General features: G+C 35.6%; 1 protein-coding gene across 1 annotated transcript; it reads left to right on the plus strand.

Moving 5' to 3' along the window:
* Positions 1-943: 943 nt before the first annotated feature.
* LOC149811515 (O-fucosyltransferase 1-like) lies at positions 944-16,399 on the plus strand. Its single transcript, XM_089992624.1, has 9 exons — positions 944-1,025; positions 1,123-1,291; positions 2,562-2,640; positions 2,775-2,845; positions 3,330-3,418; positions 5,268-5,391; positions 5,479-5,762; positions 14,688-14,817; positions 15,327-16,399. Exons 1-9 carry the CDS (start codon positions 1,018-1,020, stop codon positions 15,948-15,950), a joined length of 1,578 nt encoding a protein of 525 aa, XP_089848750.1. The 5' UTR covers positions 944-1,017; the 3' UTR covers positions 15,951-16,399.
* The last annotated feature ends 815 nt before the right edge of the window (positions 16,400-17,214 follow it).

The raw sequence follows: 17,214 nt of genomic DNA on the forward strand, positions 1-17,214 counted from the left end.
AGTTTGTGAAATTTTATACAGACCCAAACCTGACCCGAGTTCTGATTAAGACCCGCAATTTTTCAATATAAAAATGATAAAAATTATGGTTTTATCGGGTATGATCCGGATCTGGTTCGTGTAGTTCTTATTGGGTCCGAGTATGATTTTTCTTATAATAGACATACCCGAAAACCAGGTCCAAGTCTGATTCCACTTAGGTCCCATCCAAACCCGACCCGTTGACACCCCCCCTTCACGCATCCCCTGCTAGCCAGTTGTTTTCAACTGGCGGGGCGATTTCAAGTCAATTTTCACTAACATGTATACTATGTCGCAGCGGTGTGTCCCCCTATGACATGAGCAGACACGCTCGAATACCGAAACCAAGGCATACAAAAAAATAATTCAATATTTTTTAATATTTTTAATATTTAAGTACTATTTCCATAAAATTTTTATTTTGTAATATTAAAATATCAAAAAATAATTTCTATTGATTAAAATTTAAAATTTACGTGTCCTCGTGTCCTATTTTTCATAAACAAATCAAAATTTCGTGTCTACGTGTCTTTGTGACATGTCATGTAAATTGTTAACGATGCACTACCTGAAACGATGGATGTTTTTGTCAATATCGGAAATTTCAGCTGCAAAGAAAGTAAATTTGTCAGCCTACGAGCTTGCAAATGGAAATAACTTTGTTACTTATAAAAGGGTTTTTTACAAATTAGTCCCTACCTTTTCAATGATTTTCAAAATAGTCCTGCCTTATGTTAATTTGCAAACCCATCCCAATCATTTTCAACGTTAGTGCAAATTGCAATCCTGTTAGCATGACTTTAGATTAACTATAGTTAGGCAGTAACATTGGTTAGGGGGGTGTGCTGAAATGACTATTTTACCCTTGAGCAACTAAAATGTTGATTCGCTCTGTGTTCTTCAGTTGTTACTCTGCATCTCTCTCAAAGGCGATCTCTGGTCCGATAGACGAACGGAACGATTGACCCTCGGAAGTCGTTGTGCAGAAGGGGGGAGATGAGGAGGTGAGGATTTCTTCAGAGAAGCAATGCTCAGGGTTTCACATTATGTCTTCTTTTTGTTTATGGTTGTTGGAATTAGGGTGATCCTGCGTGTTTTCAGGGCAGGGGACGTGTTTGGAAGGAGAGGAGGCCAACGGAATCTGAAGCAATTGAGCAGCGGGATGAAGGGCTTCGCCGGGCGGCTGTCGGTGGCGCTTGTCGTCCTCCTGATCTGCACGATCTCCCTCTTCTCGACCATCAGGGAAACCGGCTCGGTTTCGCGGCCGGAGGTAGTGAGATTTCTGGCTTCTGCGCTCGTTCCCTCTTGTTTCTGGTAGATTTTTGTTGTTGTTTCTTGCTCTTGCCGTTTTCTTGCACGTTTCTCGGTCTCGTTTTCGTTGCTGTTTAGATTTTTAGGGTTTTACGCTTCTGCTGCAGTTCGTCGAGTTCGGATTTCATTGTAGAAATGGAGGGAAATCTGGGATTGTAAAAGGATTTTTATCACCTTCACTTATCTCGATTAGTTTCTGGAGATTTAAGACCAATGTTGTAAATCTCGTTTTTGGAAAATCCCTGAGAGAAAAATCTCGCGTTTTATTAATTTTTTTCTCGGAAAAATCTCGTGAAAATATCAGCACATATAAGAGAACGAATAGCGTTCTTGGCAAAATATCGGAGAGAAAAATCTTGCGATTTATTAACATTTTACTGGAAAAAATCTCGTGAAAATATCAGCACATATAAAAAAATGAGTAGCGTTCTTGTCCAAGTATAGGAGAGAAGAAACTTGCGATTTATTAAAAATTTTTGGGAAAATTCTCTTGAAAATATCAGCACATATAAAAAATTGAAACACAAAAGCACTGTAAAGGAAATATAAATAATATAAAAAGTTCTTTATAACGTGAATATCACGACAACAACAAAAAAAATTTCGGAACGGTTGATTTTTGTTTTGAAAATGTCATGTTTTTTTCGAAATGCATCGGATTTTCCAAATGTATTGACGATATCACGATATTTTTCAGAATATTTGCACTTCTTTGTTACATGGATTGAGACTCGTTATTGATCCGGCCACGCACACACTCTCAGACATGGTGAGGTGCAAGGTTTATATCAAAAATTCTTTTTGAGGGAATGTTTATGTCAAAATTAGCATCATCATCAATTATGGTGATGTTGGTTGTTGTTGTCACCACCATCATTATCATTATCATCATCATAATCATCATCATCACAGTATGATTAATATTATTATGATTATGATTATGATTATGATTGTGATCATGATTATTATTATTATTATTATTATTATTATTATATAAAGTTGCACCTGTGGAAATCTTATGTCCATTTTTCCGAGTTTTTCTTTTTGAAAGCGGTAAAGAAAAAATTTGATCTTGATTTTAAGCTTATTGCCCTCAGCCTCTTTTTCCTAGCTAGCTTTGGCTGTTGCTAGGATCTCTATTTCAATACCATCTTGAGCAACTCCTGTATACATGTTCATTGATTAGTTTGAGCCTTTTTCTGGGTGTATATTTTGGCTTATGTGAGCAGATCGATGTGAATAAACTCTGGGCAACTGCTCCTTCGGATGGTTGGCGGCCGTCGTCTGCCCCAAGGTCCAACTGGCCTCGTATGTGATTTCTCTGTCCTTATGTCTGCAAATTGTGATATCTGAAATCCGGCCATGTGATACTATGTTTGAAATGTAGCTGGTTGATATTCAGTTGATCATTGTAAGAGAGTTTGTTTGTGTTATTCTGACAGCTCCTCCTGCCAAAAGCAATGGGTACTTGAAAGTTCGTTGTAATGGTGGTCTGAATCAACAGCGAACTGCGGTGTGTTTCATGCCCTCTCTTTCTCTCTCAATTTAACTTGTGTTAGCTTTGAGCAACATCAATTTCCTATTTCAGCTTTTGTGATAGTTTTGGGTCTTTTGACTGATCAGTGGAGCTTGCTTTCCCTGTATTACTAATTCGGGACAAACTTCTTTGAAAATTTATAAATTGGTGCTGTTGTTTGACTTGTTTCCTTGTAACAGTTACATGAAAACCATAAAAGCAACAAACCTATTTTCCTTTTGTTTATTAGTGAGAGAAAATGATAACAGCCTGCCATGCATTATATTGTTAATCATCTTCTTGTTTATATAGTTTATTTAAATGCTCAGTTTCACACGTGTAATAGTATGTTGAATTCTACCATTTTTAATATCACAAAATCCTTTAAAGGGATTAATTTTGCTGTCAGCATTGGAAAATGTTGTAATATGTCCTGTAATATAATTGAGAGACTGAAGCAAATCCCCTTTTGGTCTTGTAGATATGTAATGCAGTGCTTGCTGCACGAATAATGAATGCCACACTTGTGCTGCCTGACCTAGATGCCAATTACTACTGGCATGATGAGAGGTATTCCGTTTCTTCTTAGTAATCATCCTGTTTTAATAGGCATTTGTACTTTCCTTTACTCTTATGATTCTAAAATTATTGAAAAGATGCAAATTCTTCTTTCGAATGTAAATGCCAAATTCATTCTTTTACAATAATATTTTCTCATGAAGCATCATCCAATGAGTGTTCTGAACAACAGCGAGTCTTACCCTGTAAAGTAAGAGGATATTTAAAGCATGTGCCAAGGCTATGGTAGAATGTACTTAGCACTGTAACGTGAACATGTTTGGCCAACATAATTGTTCTATCTCCTAGATTTTCTGTTGTAGAATGTCTCTGGATTCTGCAACTGAAGATGGTATCTCTTGTTAAATTAGTTCAATCTTGCACTCAATTGCCCCTAAAGTTTCTTTCATGATGTAAATATCCCTGCCTTGATATTGGCAGAGTGCATTGTGTGCCTCTTTCTTGATGTTCAATCCAAGGAGTGTGTTGTCTTACAAGTCAATGTGGGTGATGCCACAAATGCTGCTTACATAATCTCTAAGTGTACGGTTCTGGTGTGAGATTGACATTTCCCTTCTTCCATAAGAAATACCAATGTCCTTTTTCATGATTCTTCAGCTATTAAGTCTGTAACCTGGTGTTTGTGGCCATGAATGAATTGCTTAAGAAGCAAGGCATCCATTTTCTGATACAATGATTTTATCTAGTGTATCTTCTGGGTATAATAGTTAGTCCCATGTCCCTTTAGCGGAAGCCTCATCCTTTCATAATGTAATATCAGCTAGTGTCTGCCTGAGCCTGCTTCAATGACATGGGTACAGAACAATGCATCTCAAGAAACACCAATATTTTAAGGCAGCTGATAATATCGGGCAAATCTTGCGATATTTTCAGTATATCACTATTGCTGAAACAAAAATATCACTATATGTTTGCAATTTTTTAAAAAAAACTTATTTTTATATATTTTCAGTTCAGTTTTTCCCATTTTTTGTTTCTTTTGTAATTTAAAAACTTGTTCCTTTATATTTTTGTAAGAAAAATAATAGAAAACCTATCTTCCTATTATTTATATATTTCAATTTTTTAAGCTTCTGAGATTTTGCCAAGATTTTTCACCTTTTGAAAATATCTCCGACTCCGAGAAATGATCTTGAACTGTATAGGTGACTATGATTCCCTAATAATAAAGTTAGTTTTAAAATGTTAATGGGGGATTAATAATTTGCGTATCTTTCTTCATTCAATGCAAATCATGCTTTATTCAATGCAAGGATTACAGTATCTTAGGTTGGTATGCTTTGCAAGGAAGATATGTCCAGCAGTATAACGTCAAATGGGTGATGATATAAACATCACACTCTTCAACATTAAACAGAAATGTAAAGATTGGATAAGATAACTGAGATAGAAGAGAGGAAAGAATAAAGAATAGAATAGAAAAAAGAAGATAAAAATAGAAAAGGGGTCAAAAGAAGAGAAGTGTGGGAAAGAAATAAGTCTGGAGAAGAGGAAATAAGGATATATCTTTGTACAGGATATAGGCTATTATCACTTCTATCCTCTAGTTGTAATCATGATGATTATCCTACTACGAAGTGTCTAAACCTGGTGGTTTTGCAGCTTTTGCTTATGCACTATTTGTTATTGCTGAAATTCACCGTAGAACTCTGGAGAAGAGGAAATAAGGATATATCTTTGTACAGGATATAGGCTATTATCACTTCTATCCTCTAGTTGTAATCATGATGATTATCCTACTATGAAGTGTCTAAACCTGGTGGTTTTGCAGCTTTTGCTTACGCACTATTTGTTATTGCTGAAATTCACAGTAGAATAATTTATACGGTATTTCATGCAGTGGCTTTTCAGATATCTATGACGTTGATCATTTTATTGCATCTCTTAAGTTTGATGTACGAGTGGTACACAGCCTACCTGAAAATACATCCGGGAAAAAGAAAAAAAAGCTGAAGCCTTTTCAGGTAATGGTTAATAATATTTAACAGGACCATTTAATGTAGTACAAGTTTTGCATTTTTCCTATTCATCTAAGAACTCTTTTCCTGTAGCTCCGTCCCCCCAGAGATGCTCCTATCAGTTGGTATACAACAGTTGCATTGGAAAAGATGAGGGAGCATGGTGCTATTTACCTCACTCCCTTTTCACACAGATTAGCAGAAGAGATTGATGAACCAGAATACCAACGGCTTCGATGCAGAGTTGATTTTCATGCTTTAAGGTTTAAGCCACATATAATGAAATTAAGCAGTGCAATCGTAAATAGGCTTCGTGCACAAGGCCACTTTATGTCAATACACTTGCGTTTTGAAATGGATATGCTTGCCTTTGCTGGGTAAATATTTAACTTCCCATTTTCCTTGTTTCTATTTGCTGATTAATTTGCTTTATGAGGTGCTCTTTGTATGTATGCTTGGATACAATTGTCAATGCTGATGCATTGGTTTGATGCGGAATGACTAGGTTTTCGTACTTGAGTGCATAGACCCATTACATATTTCTATCGAGTTCTTTTTTGTTTTCCCTTCATAATTCTGCTTGGAGTGGCACTTGGGTCTGACTCTAGGGGATCATATGGTCTCATTGGGCCATTTTTCTGCAGGTCTATAGCTGAAATGAAACAAGATGTGCACAAAAACAATGCCAACAAAGGGCTACAAATACAATATGGTTTCTAATGGACTGATAACAATCTCATAAAAGAGATATCCAAACCAAAAATTTCAATAGAAGACAATGTAAAAATAATAATCTTGTATTTTCAACAAATATGCATAGAAAAGCATACATTACGTGAAGTGCACATACAAGAAAGTGTGGCACTAGTTGGACTGCCTCCCAACAGTCAAGTTTGACTTACATATAAAAAACAAATAAATAAAAATAAATAAAAAAACACTATTGTCCCTATTAGATTCTATTTTATTACATGTCATAAAATGAGCAAAATACCTTTGATGTACATATATTGTATAAATATACATATATCAGTTAGATACAAAATTATATACACTATATTTTAACACTCCTCCCTCAAACTTACGGTGAGATCACCGAAAGTTTGTTAAGAAGATACAAAAATCTTGAAAGAAAAAGAGCTTTGGTGAAGAAGTCTGCAATCTGAAACTAAACATATGGTAAAGTAATTGTTCCTTTCAAGTATTTTTCTCAAACTTAGTGGTTATCTATCTCGATATGTTTTGTTCGTTCATGAAATGTGTGATTGTTGGCTATATATATGACATTTTTGTTATCACAGCATAATTTTGAAGGTTCTGAAATATCAACATCCATATTTCAAAGTAAGGATCTCGTCCACACGACCTCAGTTGTTGTTGTAGCTATTGCCCTATATTCAGCTTCTGTGGAAGATAAAGACACTTTCTGTTATTTTTTCTATCTTTAATAAATGAGGGAATCACCTACGAACACACAAAAACTTGTAGTTGAGTTACGGTCATTGGGATCTTCTCCCCAATCTGAAATGATGAAGAAGATAAAAATAGCTTTTTAGATATAGTTTTCTTGATGTATCGAACTATTCTTAACACGACACTCATGTGAACTAATGTAGGCAATGTCTGGCCTAGTAATAGATAAGTACATTAGGAGTATAATAATTTGCCTATAAGGAGTTGAATCGTGTAATAAAACTCCGTCTTGAACTCTCATTTTGGCATCTATCACTTCAAGAGTGTCAACATATTTTGTGTCTGTGATTCCTGAACGCACAACAATATCTGTTGCAAACTTTATTTGAGACAAAATATATCCTCTTGGCGAGTATGCTACTTCAATACCTAAAAAATATCTCAAAAAAATCAAGGTCAGTCATATCAAAAGATTTCTTAAGCATAATTTTAATTTCTTCAATTTCCTTCTGAACATTCTCAGTGATGATCATATCATCAACATACAAGAGCAAATTGATAAGCGATAGATCTTACAAAAAGAGCAGTGTCAGTATAACAAGATTTAAATCCAAAATTCAACACAGTTTCACTAAACCGATCATATCATGCTTTAGGAGCTTGTTTAAGCTCATATAAAGCTTTTTGAAAATGAAGAACCATTTTATTTTCAATAGTTAGACTAGGGAGAGGATCCATGTAAACTTCTTCATTTAAATTTTCATTTAAGAAAGCATTCTTAACATCTAACTGATATATAGATCATTTTCTAATGGATGCTATTGCAATTAGAGCCCTAACTCTTATCATGCGAGCTACTGGGGCAAATGTTTCCTCATAATCTATTTTATATTCTTAGGAATTCCCTTTTGCAAGTAATCTTGCTTTATATCTTTTTAGGGCCTCGTCACTCTTTGTTTTGACTTTAAATACCCATCTGCATCTTATTGTCTTCTTTTCCTTAGGAAGATGTTGGACTTCCCAAGTATGGGCTTGGTGTAATACATCTAATTCTATTTTCATAGCTTTTACCCATTCTTTATGTCTTTGGCTTCTTTATAATTGTATGGCTCATGATATGAATGAATTGCTAGAAGTCATGCCCTATATTTTGGAGAGAATGATTCATAGCGGAGAAACCTATTTGTTGGTCTATGTATTCGTTCAAATTTTCTGATACTAGTTTCTTTAATATTTGTTGGTTGACTATACTTCTCAAAAGTACATGCATGCGCCCCATTATCTCGTCTAGAGTATTATATAAGGTTATGAGTTGGTTCTATGAACATTATCACCATTGTCATTATCAATATTTTCAATATTTGACTTAGGGAATAAGTCAAACAAGAAGGCATACTCGGATTCTTCTTTAGTTTTTTCAAGATTAAATCATTTTTCTTTTTCAAGAAAAGTTTCATTTCTAGAGACATAAAGTTTATCATTTTTAAAATTATTACATTGATAGCCTTTTTTTATTTTCAGCATATCCAAGAAAAATACATTTAATATCTTTAGGAGAGAGTTTGTTGTATTTTTCAAGAAGCACAAAATATTTACATCCGAAGACCCATAATCTTTTCAAATCGGGAGAAATTTTAAAGAGTTTTTCAATTAAAAATTTGTTTTCTAAAGTTTGATAAGGCATTCTATTTATTAAATAGACTGCGGTGAGAGTGGCTTTGGCCCAAAACCTTTTTGGAACTTCTTTTTAAATGAGTAGTCCTCGTAGTTCAATAATATAATGATGTTTTTTTTCGAAAATGTCATTTTGTTAGGGGGTCCTAGGACAAGATTTTTTTAATGCAAAATACCATCAGTCTTTAGATATGATTGGAAATCATTTAAAAGAAACTTTTCCCCCGAGTCGCAGCGGAAGATTTTAATATTCGTCTTAAATTGATTTTGAATAAAATTATGAAAAATTTTAAAACACGAAAAAACTTCGGATTTGAGTCTAAGGAAATATATCCAAGTGTGTCTACTAAAATCATCTATGAATGTAGCATAGTATGAATAACCACATTTTGACATAATGTGAGTAAGACCCCATACATCCGAATGCACTAATTCAAAGATTTCATTAGCCAAAGAAGTTTTAGATCTAAAAGGCATCATTTGCATTTTTTCAAGTATACAATCTTTACATACAAATTCTTTTTTCTTACAAAATTTTTTCAAGAACGGAAAAAAAAAAGATAGTTTGAATATACTTCGATGTCTTAATCTTTTATGTCAAAGATCTAAATTAATTTCTTTGATATTATTACAAGAAGACTTTCGGTAGACATAAGGAATCCATATAGTAAAGATCTCATCTTTTATAACATTGCCCAATCAGCTTCCCTGACTAGAAATCCTGCACCCAACAAACCTTACATGAGAAGAATACTTTACTTCCATAATCGGAAAATTTAAGAAACCGAAAAAGATTTAAATCTAGTTTTGGAATAACCCTAATATTTGGAATAATTTTTTTTAATTCATTGTTGAGATTTTCTATACTTTTAACTTTCAAATAAGTGTCATCGGCGGTTGATACACATGAAAAATATGAATTAGTACAATCGAATAATAGAGATTCATTATGAGTCATATGAAAAGAGGCTCTCGAATCCAAAAAGACTTACTCGGAAGAGAAGAAGAGGAGACGACGACACTGAATGTAGAGGGAATGGATTTAAGTATTTGTGAAATGGCCTTCGCTATATGGGCAATTGTCAAATCATTGAAGTTGTCTTCTTTCTTTGATTCTTGTGGTTCTTCACTTACTGCAGCCACTTTTTTGAGTTTGGGACAATCCGGTCTTATCTGTCCCAATTCTTTACAATAATGACAAATAATTTTACCTCCCTTGTATCCTCTCTCATTATGTTCTTCTCCGTTGAATTTTTTCTCAAAGTGATGTGGTTTATAAGTTTTTACAAAACTTTCGGGTCTTGATATTGCAAGTACCTCATTATTAGGCTTGTTCATTCCAAGTTCTCTTTCTTCTTGACAAATTTGATCAAGAGCCTCACCTATAGAAGGAGTCGAAGTCCTATGAAGCAAAGAGGACCTAACTTGCTCAAATTTCAGTCGAAGACCATATAGGAAAGAGAAAAGGTTTTTTTTTCCAACTTGTTTTTTATCTCAATTGTTGAACCTTAATATAGCCAATTCATCCCAAATAGGATATAAGAGATCATAAAAGTCTCTTACACTCTTATCCCCTTGTTTGGTATTACTTACCTTATCTTGAAAATAATATAGTTTAGCCATATCTTTTTTAATGAATGTGTTCTTTAAGAAGATTCATGCATCATATGTTTTTTTGAACTTGATGATGTTGGTTACGATCTTGAACTCCATGGTATTCATGAACCATGAGAGTATTTAAGCGTTGTTAGCCTCCCAACCCTCCATTTTGTCTTGATACTCTTGCAAAGCCTTCTCCTTTTCTTCTTCGGAGTGGACTTTGATTTGATCTCCTTGTTTTCTTGTGAACTTTAGTTGGGGTTCATTAGTGGTTCTACTAACAAAGACCCGTAGCTTTTTTTCCTTGACATTATTTTTCATTGTGGTAGCCCACAGCAAGTAGTTGCTTCCGTTGAGGTTGTAGGTGATGACGGAGGAGGATTCTCTTTCACCCATGATGAAGAATAAGGCTTGAGTTTGAAGAACAAAGCTTGAAAATCACCACCACAAAGAGGGCACACTCTAGATGATTTTCAACAATACAAGAGCCCAAGGCTCTAATACCATGAAATGAAATAAGATATGCACAATCACAATGCCAATGAAGGGCTACACAAGTGTACAAATACAATATGGTCTCTAATGGACCGATAACAATCTCATAAAAGAGATATCTAAACTACAAATTTCAATAGAAGACAATGTAAAAATAATAATCTTTTTATTCCCAACAAATATGCTTAGAAAAGCATACATTACATGAAGTGATGAGGCTCTATTTATAAAGCCTCACATACAAGAAAGGGAATTATGACCGTTGGAGCAGTCCACCGATTAGTTGGACTCCCTCCCAACAGTCAAGTTTGACTTACATATAAAAAAACAGAAAAAATAAATAAATAAAAAGACACTACAGTTCTTATTGGACTGTATTTTATTACATGTCATGAAATTATCAAAATACCCCTGATATGCATATATTGTATAAATATACATATATCAGTTAGATACAAAATTATATACACTATATTTTAACAATAGCTACTTCAATATTGGCTTGTGGGAGAAGACCTGAAGCTGGTCTCTTGTAATCCAATGTGTTCTTTGGGATACATGTAACCATTGTTCCAAGCTAGCTTCTCACTTTCCTGTTCTGTTCACTCTAAGAAAATTACGAATGTGGATGATTTCTTTTGAGAACTTCTGAAATTTTCAAAATCCTTGATTGCAAAATTGAACTAGAATGAAAGTTGCTTCTTGCAAATCTTTTGCAAATTGGAATATCTTGGCATTCATTAAATAGGAACTCTATAGTTCATTTAGAACAAAGAATCTTGGAGGCATCTGTATGGGGGAATTTTGAAATAGACAAGCAAGCATGACTCCTGTGTTTATTTGTTTGGAAGGGTGAATTCCCTAGGTCGCAGATCCCATTTGATTTCTTCATGTTGTTCATAAGATGCTCATTGTTTTTTTCTTCCAAACAGGAGGGAGGAAAAAAAAGTATCAAATTTGCAGTAGTTTTTAATGAAAAGATTTGGATATTAATGTACATATTTGGGTTCACTTTTATGCTTTGCACCAAATTAGATACCAAAAAGACACATACACATATGTTGCCAACATAGAGGAAGAATATAGATTTCAATCACATAGTTGAATTAAAGATTAAGAAGATATTTGGAAGTACTTTTGTAATTTCTAAATGAAAAATGCGGGGAATGAAGTGGACCAAGAGGGGGAGAGCTTAATCTGAGTATTGATACAGTTGGTATTGAAAAGTTGGAAAACAATATCAAGATGAGAAAAAAATGAGATTTGGGTTTAGATGGTATTCTTAAAGAATGTGGGCTTCGATGAGTAAGACAGGAAATACATAGTTAGTGAGAATATTTGACTACATTTTAGCTTTAAGAAAAACACCTGAACAAATAGAGACAAAGAACAGTTCCTGCATATAATAACTCGGGGGTATATTGTGCTAAATATCAAGGTATTACAACTTGTGAACCATACTATGTGGCCCTTAAAAAGATTAGGAAAGCAAAAGCTTAAGACGAAAAATGTGTCTTAAGAAAAATGACTTGCTGCCAGAAAAATCATGACAGAACCTATTCCTGTATGAGGTAAATTTAGTGAAAAGTACACAAAGAGAAGGATAGTTTTGCATATAGTTTTCTCTAATTTGGAGGAAGATTATGACAAGATTTCAGTACAAATAGTTTGGAGTCTTTGGACAACATTGAGAAAGAAATCTCATATGAATATAACAAAATTATTCTATACGTGCATTGGATTGAACCACTGTGAAGCATATGTCCAAATGCACAAATGCATTCATAATTAGCATTGATTTATATCAAGAATCTATTTTGAACACATATATTTGGATGTCTCACAGTGACATTGTTTGTTCGAGAAGGGTCTCATTTTGCATTCTGTTTGTAAATGATATAATCTTTATTATTTGCTAGGCTAGAGAACATGCACACAAATAAAACTTCAGAGGAGAACACTAGAAAAAAGTAGGGTTAGTATAACAAGAATAGAACAAAATTAAGTGTGCTGAAAAAGTGAGGTAGATGTTCAGGGGTGGATATCAGGTCATGCCCTTATTGCACAGCAGCCTAAGTGAAGGCTAACCTATTCCTATATTGGCCCAACCCCTCAGACTGGGCTTGGGTCTTACCAGCCAAGTTGAACCCATGTACATTTGTTATCGGGCTAGGCCTTATTGAATGACTTTCAGATTGGCCCAGACCCAAGTTTAATTCGGTTTTGAGCTGCACGTGCAGCCCAAACTTCGCACAATTCGGCTTGCCTACATCTAAAGGGGTTATGGTTAAGAATGAAGGCCTTATAGTGGAACAAAGAAATAATTTAGATACCTAAACTCTATTATGCAATAAGATGGTGGGTTTAAGTAAGATATTGCCAATAGGAGTGGTGCTACGTTGATGAAGTGATGACAAACTATTGGACCTGTGTGATTAAAGTGACATTTTAAAAGATTATGGTACTTCTAACAGTATGTGGTGGTGAACTTTAGATATCTAAGAAATGACGTGAAGAGAAGGGTACATGTGACTAAGATGCATATGTTAAGATCAATATATAGATCAATAAAGAAAGGTGTGGTTAGATTGAATACATTAAATTTTGTTTAGGAGTTTGCCAATTTGTCTAAGATGGTTTCTACATGTAAGAGTGACTTATCACCGCACAAGTAGAACAGTTGAAATAATTGGAGAAAAGGGGATACAAATGAAGAGCAGGGGTGTTGTAAAGATATAAATTGTCGCATGGATATGGCTGTGAATATGGGGACATGGTCATTTATATGAAGTTTCCAATGTGACTTGCATATAAAGGGGATATGGAACAGGAGTCAAGATGGAGTATCCATGCGATATAGGATATAAAAAGGATTGGTTAGATAGGTGTTGTTCTAGGTAGGAAAGAATGGAGAATCAGGACTCATGAAGCCCATCCCATGTACTTGGAATAAAGTTTGGTAATGATGATGTAATACAAGTCTAGGACTGTTTTCAAAATTCTCTCTCTCACTATATATATATATATATATATATATGACATTAGTCTATATATTCAATTTTGAAACTTTTGGGTCATCATATTCATTTCCCATATGCTTTTTCTTTTGGAAGAACAAATAGAATACATTCAAAGTAAATTTCCTTTTGTGAAATTGAGCAAACAAAGAATTTTGGTGACTGTGCTTGAAGTAACTGCGAAGTAAATTGAGATCTTCTATATATGCACTAAAATTGCATGGTCAATTATTAATTCAAATATGGGATCCCTGGTGAGCTTCTGTCACTAAAATCACTATCTATGAAAGACGTTTACCAAGCTACTCATGCTCGGTAGTTAATAATGTTCCAAAATTATTCATTGAGTCAACTCTACATAGTTGCTCCAGGAGTAATGCCTCATATAACTCATACCCAGCAATTTTTAGTGTAAATTGTCCCAGTTTGGTGGTTTAACAAAATGTAGTTCTTCCTAGGAACATGTTGACAGCTTACTCCTTTCTCACCTATCATACAACATGAAGAAGATAAACTGAATGAACAAGATTTTGACCAAGACTGAGTCCAAGGAGTTATTATTCAAATTTTTTTAAGAAAAGCAGGCCATTGATGAGGTGATGTAGACATTGCATGTGAGTTTGTTGTGTGTTTCTTTTGGGTTGGCTGTAGTCTTGAAAGCTGTTTCTTGAGGAATTGATTGTAGTCTTAAAATCTGTTTCTTGCGGAAGAAGCATATTTTTTCAAATGCTTAGTTCTACTGCTGCTTCAGATTCTTTCATGTGGTGATGACCGTTTTTATTGGAAGTTTTTAATATTTGTTACTTCTATATACATGTACTATATGCTGGGACTGCTAATGCATTGTATCCCCTTGCGGTTGATATACTAAGAATTTGGATCAATGGAAAATGAAAAATCTGCAAATTTCAAATTGGCTTCTGCTACTGTCTTTATTGGGATTTTAAGATATTGAGTATATAGTCTAGAAAGATGTACATCTTACGCTCCTTGTGACTTGTGAGGTGCTTATTCTTTATTGAAAACATCTTGCTAGGTCAAGCACAGCTAGCTTTGGCTAAGTACTGTGCACCAATGCTGATTCTTGTTGGGAAAATCTTTCAGATGCTTGGATATATTTACACCTGAAGAACAGAAGGTTCTGCGGGAGTACCGGGAGAAGAATTTTGCTAACAAGACTCTTGTTTATAATGAAAGAAGAGCCATTGGAAAGTGCCCATTAACTCCAGCAGAGGTATTATTCTTGCATCATCTTTGCTAAATGCAGTAATGTCTTGTTGATTTTGAAGAGATTCCTGAGAAACACATTCAGTAATTGCAACTGAAAAGACTCGAATTAATAACACTGAACATTGTCTTCTGTCATAATGCTCGTTATCATGTATTCAGCATGCTTTTAAAGGATGTTCTATTCACCAAATTCAAAGACTTGGTCATCCGATTAGAGATTTGTCTGTCGTCATCTGGATTTTCTAGGAAATATTGAACTCATTGCAAGTGACTTGTGTTTGAAAATGTTAAAAATGTGCTTGAAGGACCTGGATGAATAGTATCTATGTTAATTCAGTCCACCAGGTCAATCTTGGTACTGTGTTTAGTTTCTAAATTGCTTATTGTTTCCATAACCTCAACTTCCTTTGTAGCATTTCCATTTGGGGAACTGAGCCTAAGCGATTAAAATGCTCATTTTCCAAGTTTGTGATTAAACTTAGATATGCAACTAAGACCTGTCTTATGTAGCAGGTTGGGCTCATCTTGCGCTCTATTGGATTCAAGAACTCCACTCGGATATATCTGGCTGCTGGTGAATTGTTCGGTGGCGAGCACTTCATGCGTCCTCTAAGGGCCATGTTTCCTCGTCTGGAGAACCATAGCTCCATTGCAACCCCTGAGGAATTGGCGGCTATGAACGAAGACGGCCATGGTCTAGTTGCATCCGCCGTAGATTATATGGTGTGCCTTCTCTCAGACATTTTCATGCCAACCTATGATGGCCCAAGCAACTTTGCAAACAACTTGATGGGTCACCGCTTGTACTACGGTTTCCGCACGACCATCCAACCAGACAGAAAAGCACTTGCCCCTGTTTTTGTTGCTCATGAAAATGGCCGCTCTAGCGAGTCTGAATTTGAAGCATCCGTGAGGCAGGTCATGTTCAGAACTCACTTCGGTGGTCCGCATACGCGTGTACTCCCAGAGTCATTCTACACAAATTCATGGCCTGAGTGCTTCTGCCAGGTATCGCCGGAAAATCCTGCATACAAGTGCCCATCGGACCACGTCATTGATGATCTTAACAGCCGACTGAAGAGCGAAGAGAACGCCGTTAGAGAGGTTCTCGATGGTGGAGAAGCTGATGGCTCGTAGGGCAAGCCAAGAAGAAAGCACTATCGATCAGGCAGCAATAGAATTTGGGGTTGGTGTAGCTTTGGCAAATGCAGTTACGTGCTATCAGACCCTGCAAAATTCATGAGGTTGATAATGGTTTTCTTCCAAGGTTTTAGATTTTCAAATGGTAATTCAACGGAGTTGAAAGGAATTTTTACCCACAATCTAGTTTGGTTGGGAGTTTGGGAGCTTGAAGAGATTGGATCCTCTGCATAAACTGAGGATTGTAGCTTTTGTAAATAAATCAAAGAAGCAAGCAACAGCTCTTCCATGAGATCTCATGCACGCTAAAATGCCTATGATTTATGAGTAGCGATTTTCATAATTTATCATTGATGAATCAGATTGTGTCAACAGGAAACTCTTTGTTATATTGTGGACCTTAACGTCAATGGATCAATCATTGATCTCGTTCTTTCTTTTTTCCATGATGATTGGGGAAATCACCTGCCACTCCTGAGCTCATTTGTGTAAAAATCCTGAGTTTCCATTGCCCCATCAGGGAGTGCATCCAACTTGACCATGCATCAAGAAATGTGTACTGGTGAAGTTTTGAACTTGTGATGTCCTTTGTGAAATTCATGAGTCATCCTACCATATGAGGGGAGCCCTCATGGTCATAGATGGGAGTGGGAAATGGGCCGGACCAGCCCTTTAATTTGACGGGCCAATAGGCTGTTGATTGGGCTAGGCCTAAACCTGGTTTGGACCCGCCTGTTGCTAGATGCCCAGTCCAAGGCCTGCCCATTAGGCCCATGGGCCTAATCAGGCTGACCCGGCCCATAGAGGATCTGTTACTAAATGGGCTAGACTTAGGTCTAGGGTAAAAAATCCCAGTCCATAATGGGCCAGCCGGCAGGCAGCCCTGCCCCGCCCCTACCCAAGGTCATGGACAAATCATATTTGGCCTTAAGAGTCTAAAAATTGGATTAATGTGAAATCCGGAGGCAATCCACAAAATTTTTTTCATCGGAAAGATGAGAAAAGAGTTCTAATGGAATTGGTTTCCAATTCCACGAATGCAAACATATCCTAACAGTGACAATCTGATGCTAATTCTATCCGTACTCAAAAGGCCAAAACCTCACTGATAGAGGAGGCTCTTCGTCTCTGTACGTAACGACATACTCTCTGCTATCTTTAGACCATGTTTGAGGGGAAAAGAAAAAGAAAATTCTGTACAAAATGTAAAAAAAAGACATCTTGTCATGCAATTCCAAATGAGAGAACTTTTCGTACATTT

The sequence above is a fragment of the Nuphar pumila genome, chromosome 17 (genome assembly GCF_984573655.1).
Source record: "Nuphar pumila chromosome 17, dmNupPumi1.hap1.1, whole genome shotgun sequence".
Taxonomy (NCBI): Eukaryota; Viridiplantae; Streptophyta; class Magnoliopsida; order Nymphaeales; family Nymphaeaceae; genus Nuphar; species Nuphar pumila.

Coding starts and splice junctions, on each gene's coding strand:
- LOC149811515 (XM_089992624.1), top strand. Junction 3,419..5,267: donor TACTACTGGCATGATGAGAG/GTATTCCGTTTC, acceptor TATTTCATGCAG/TGGCTTTTCAGATATCTATG. Junction 14,818..15,326: donor GCCCATTAACTCCAGCAGAG/GTATTATTCTTG, acceptor CTTATGTAGCAG/GTTGGGCTCATCTTGCGCTC.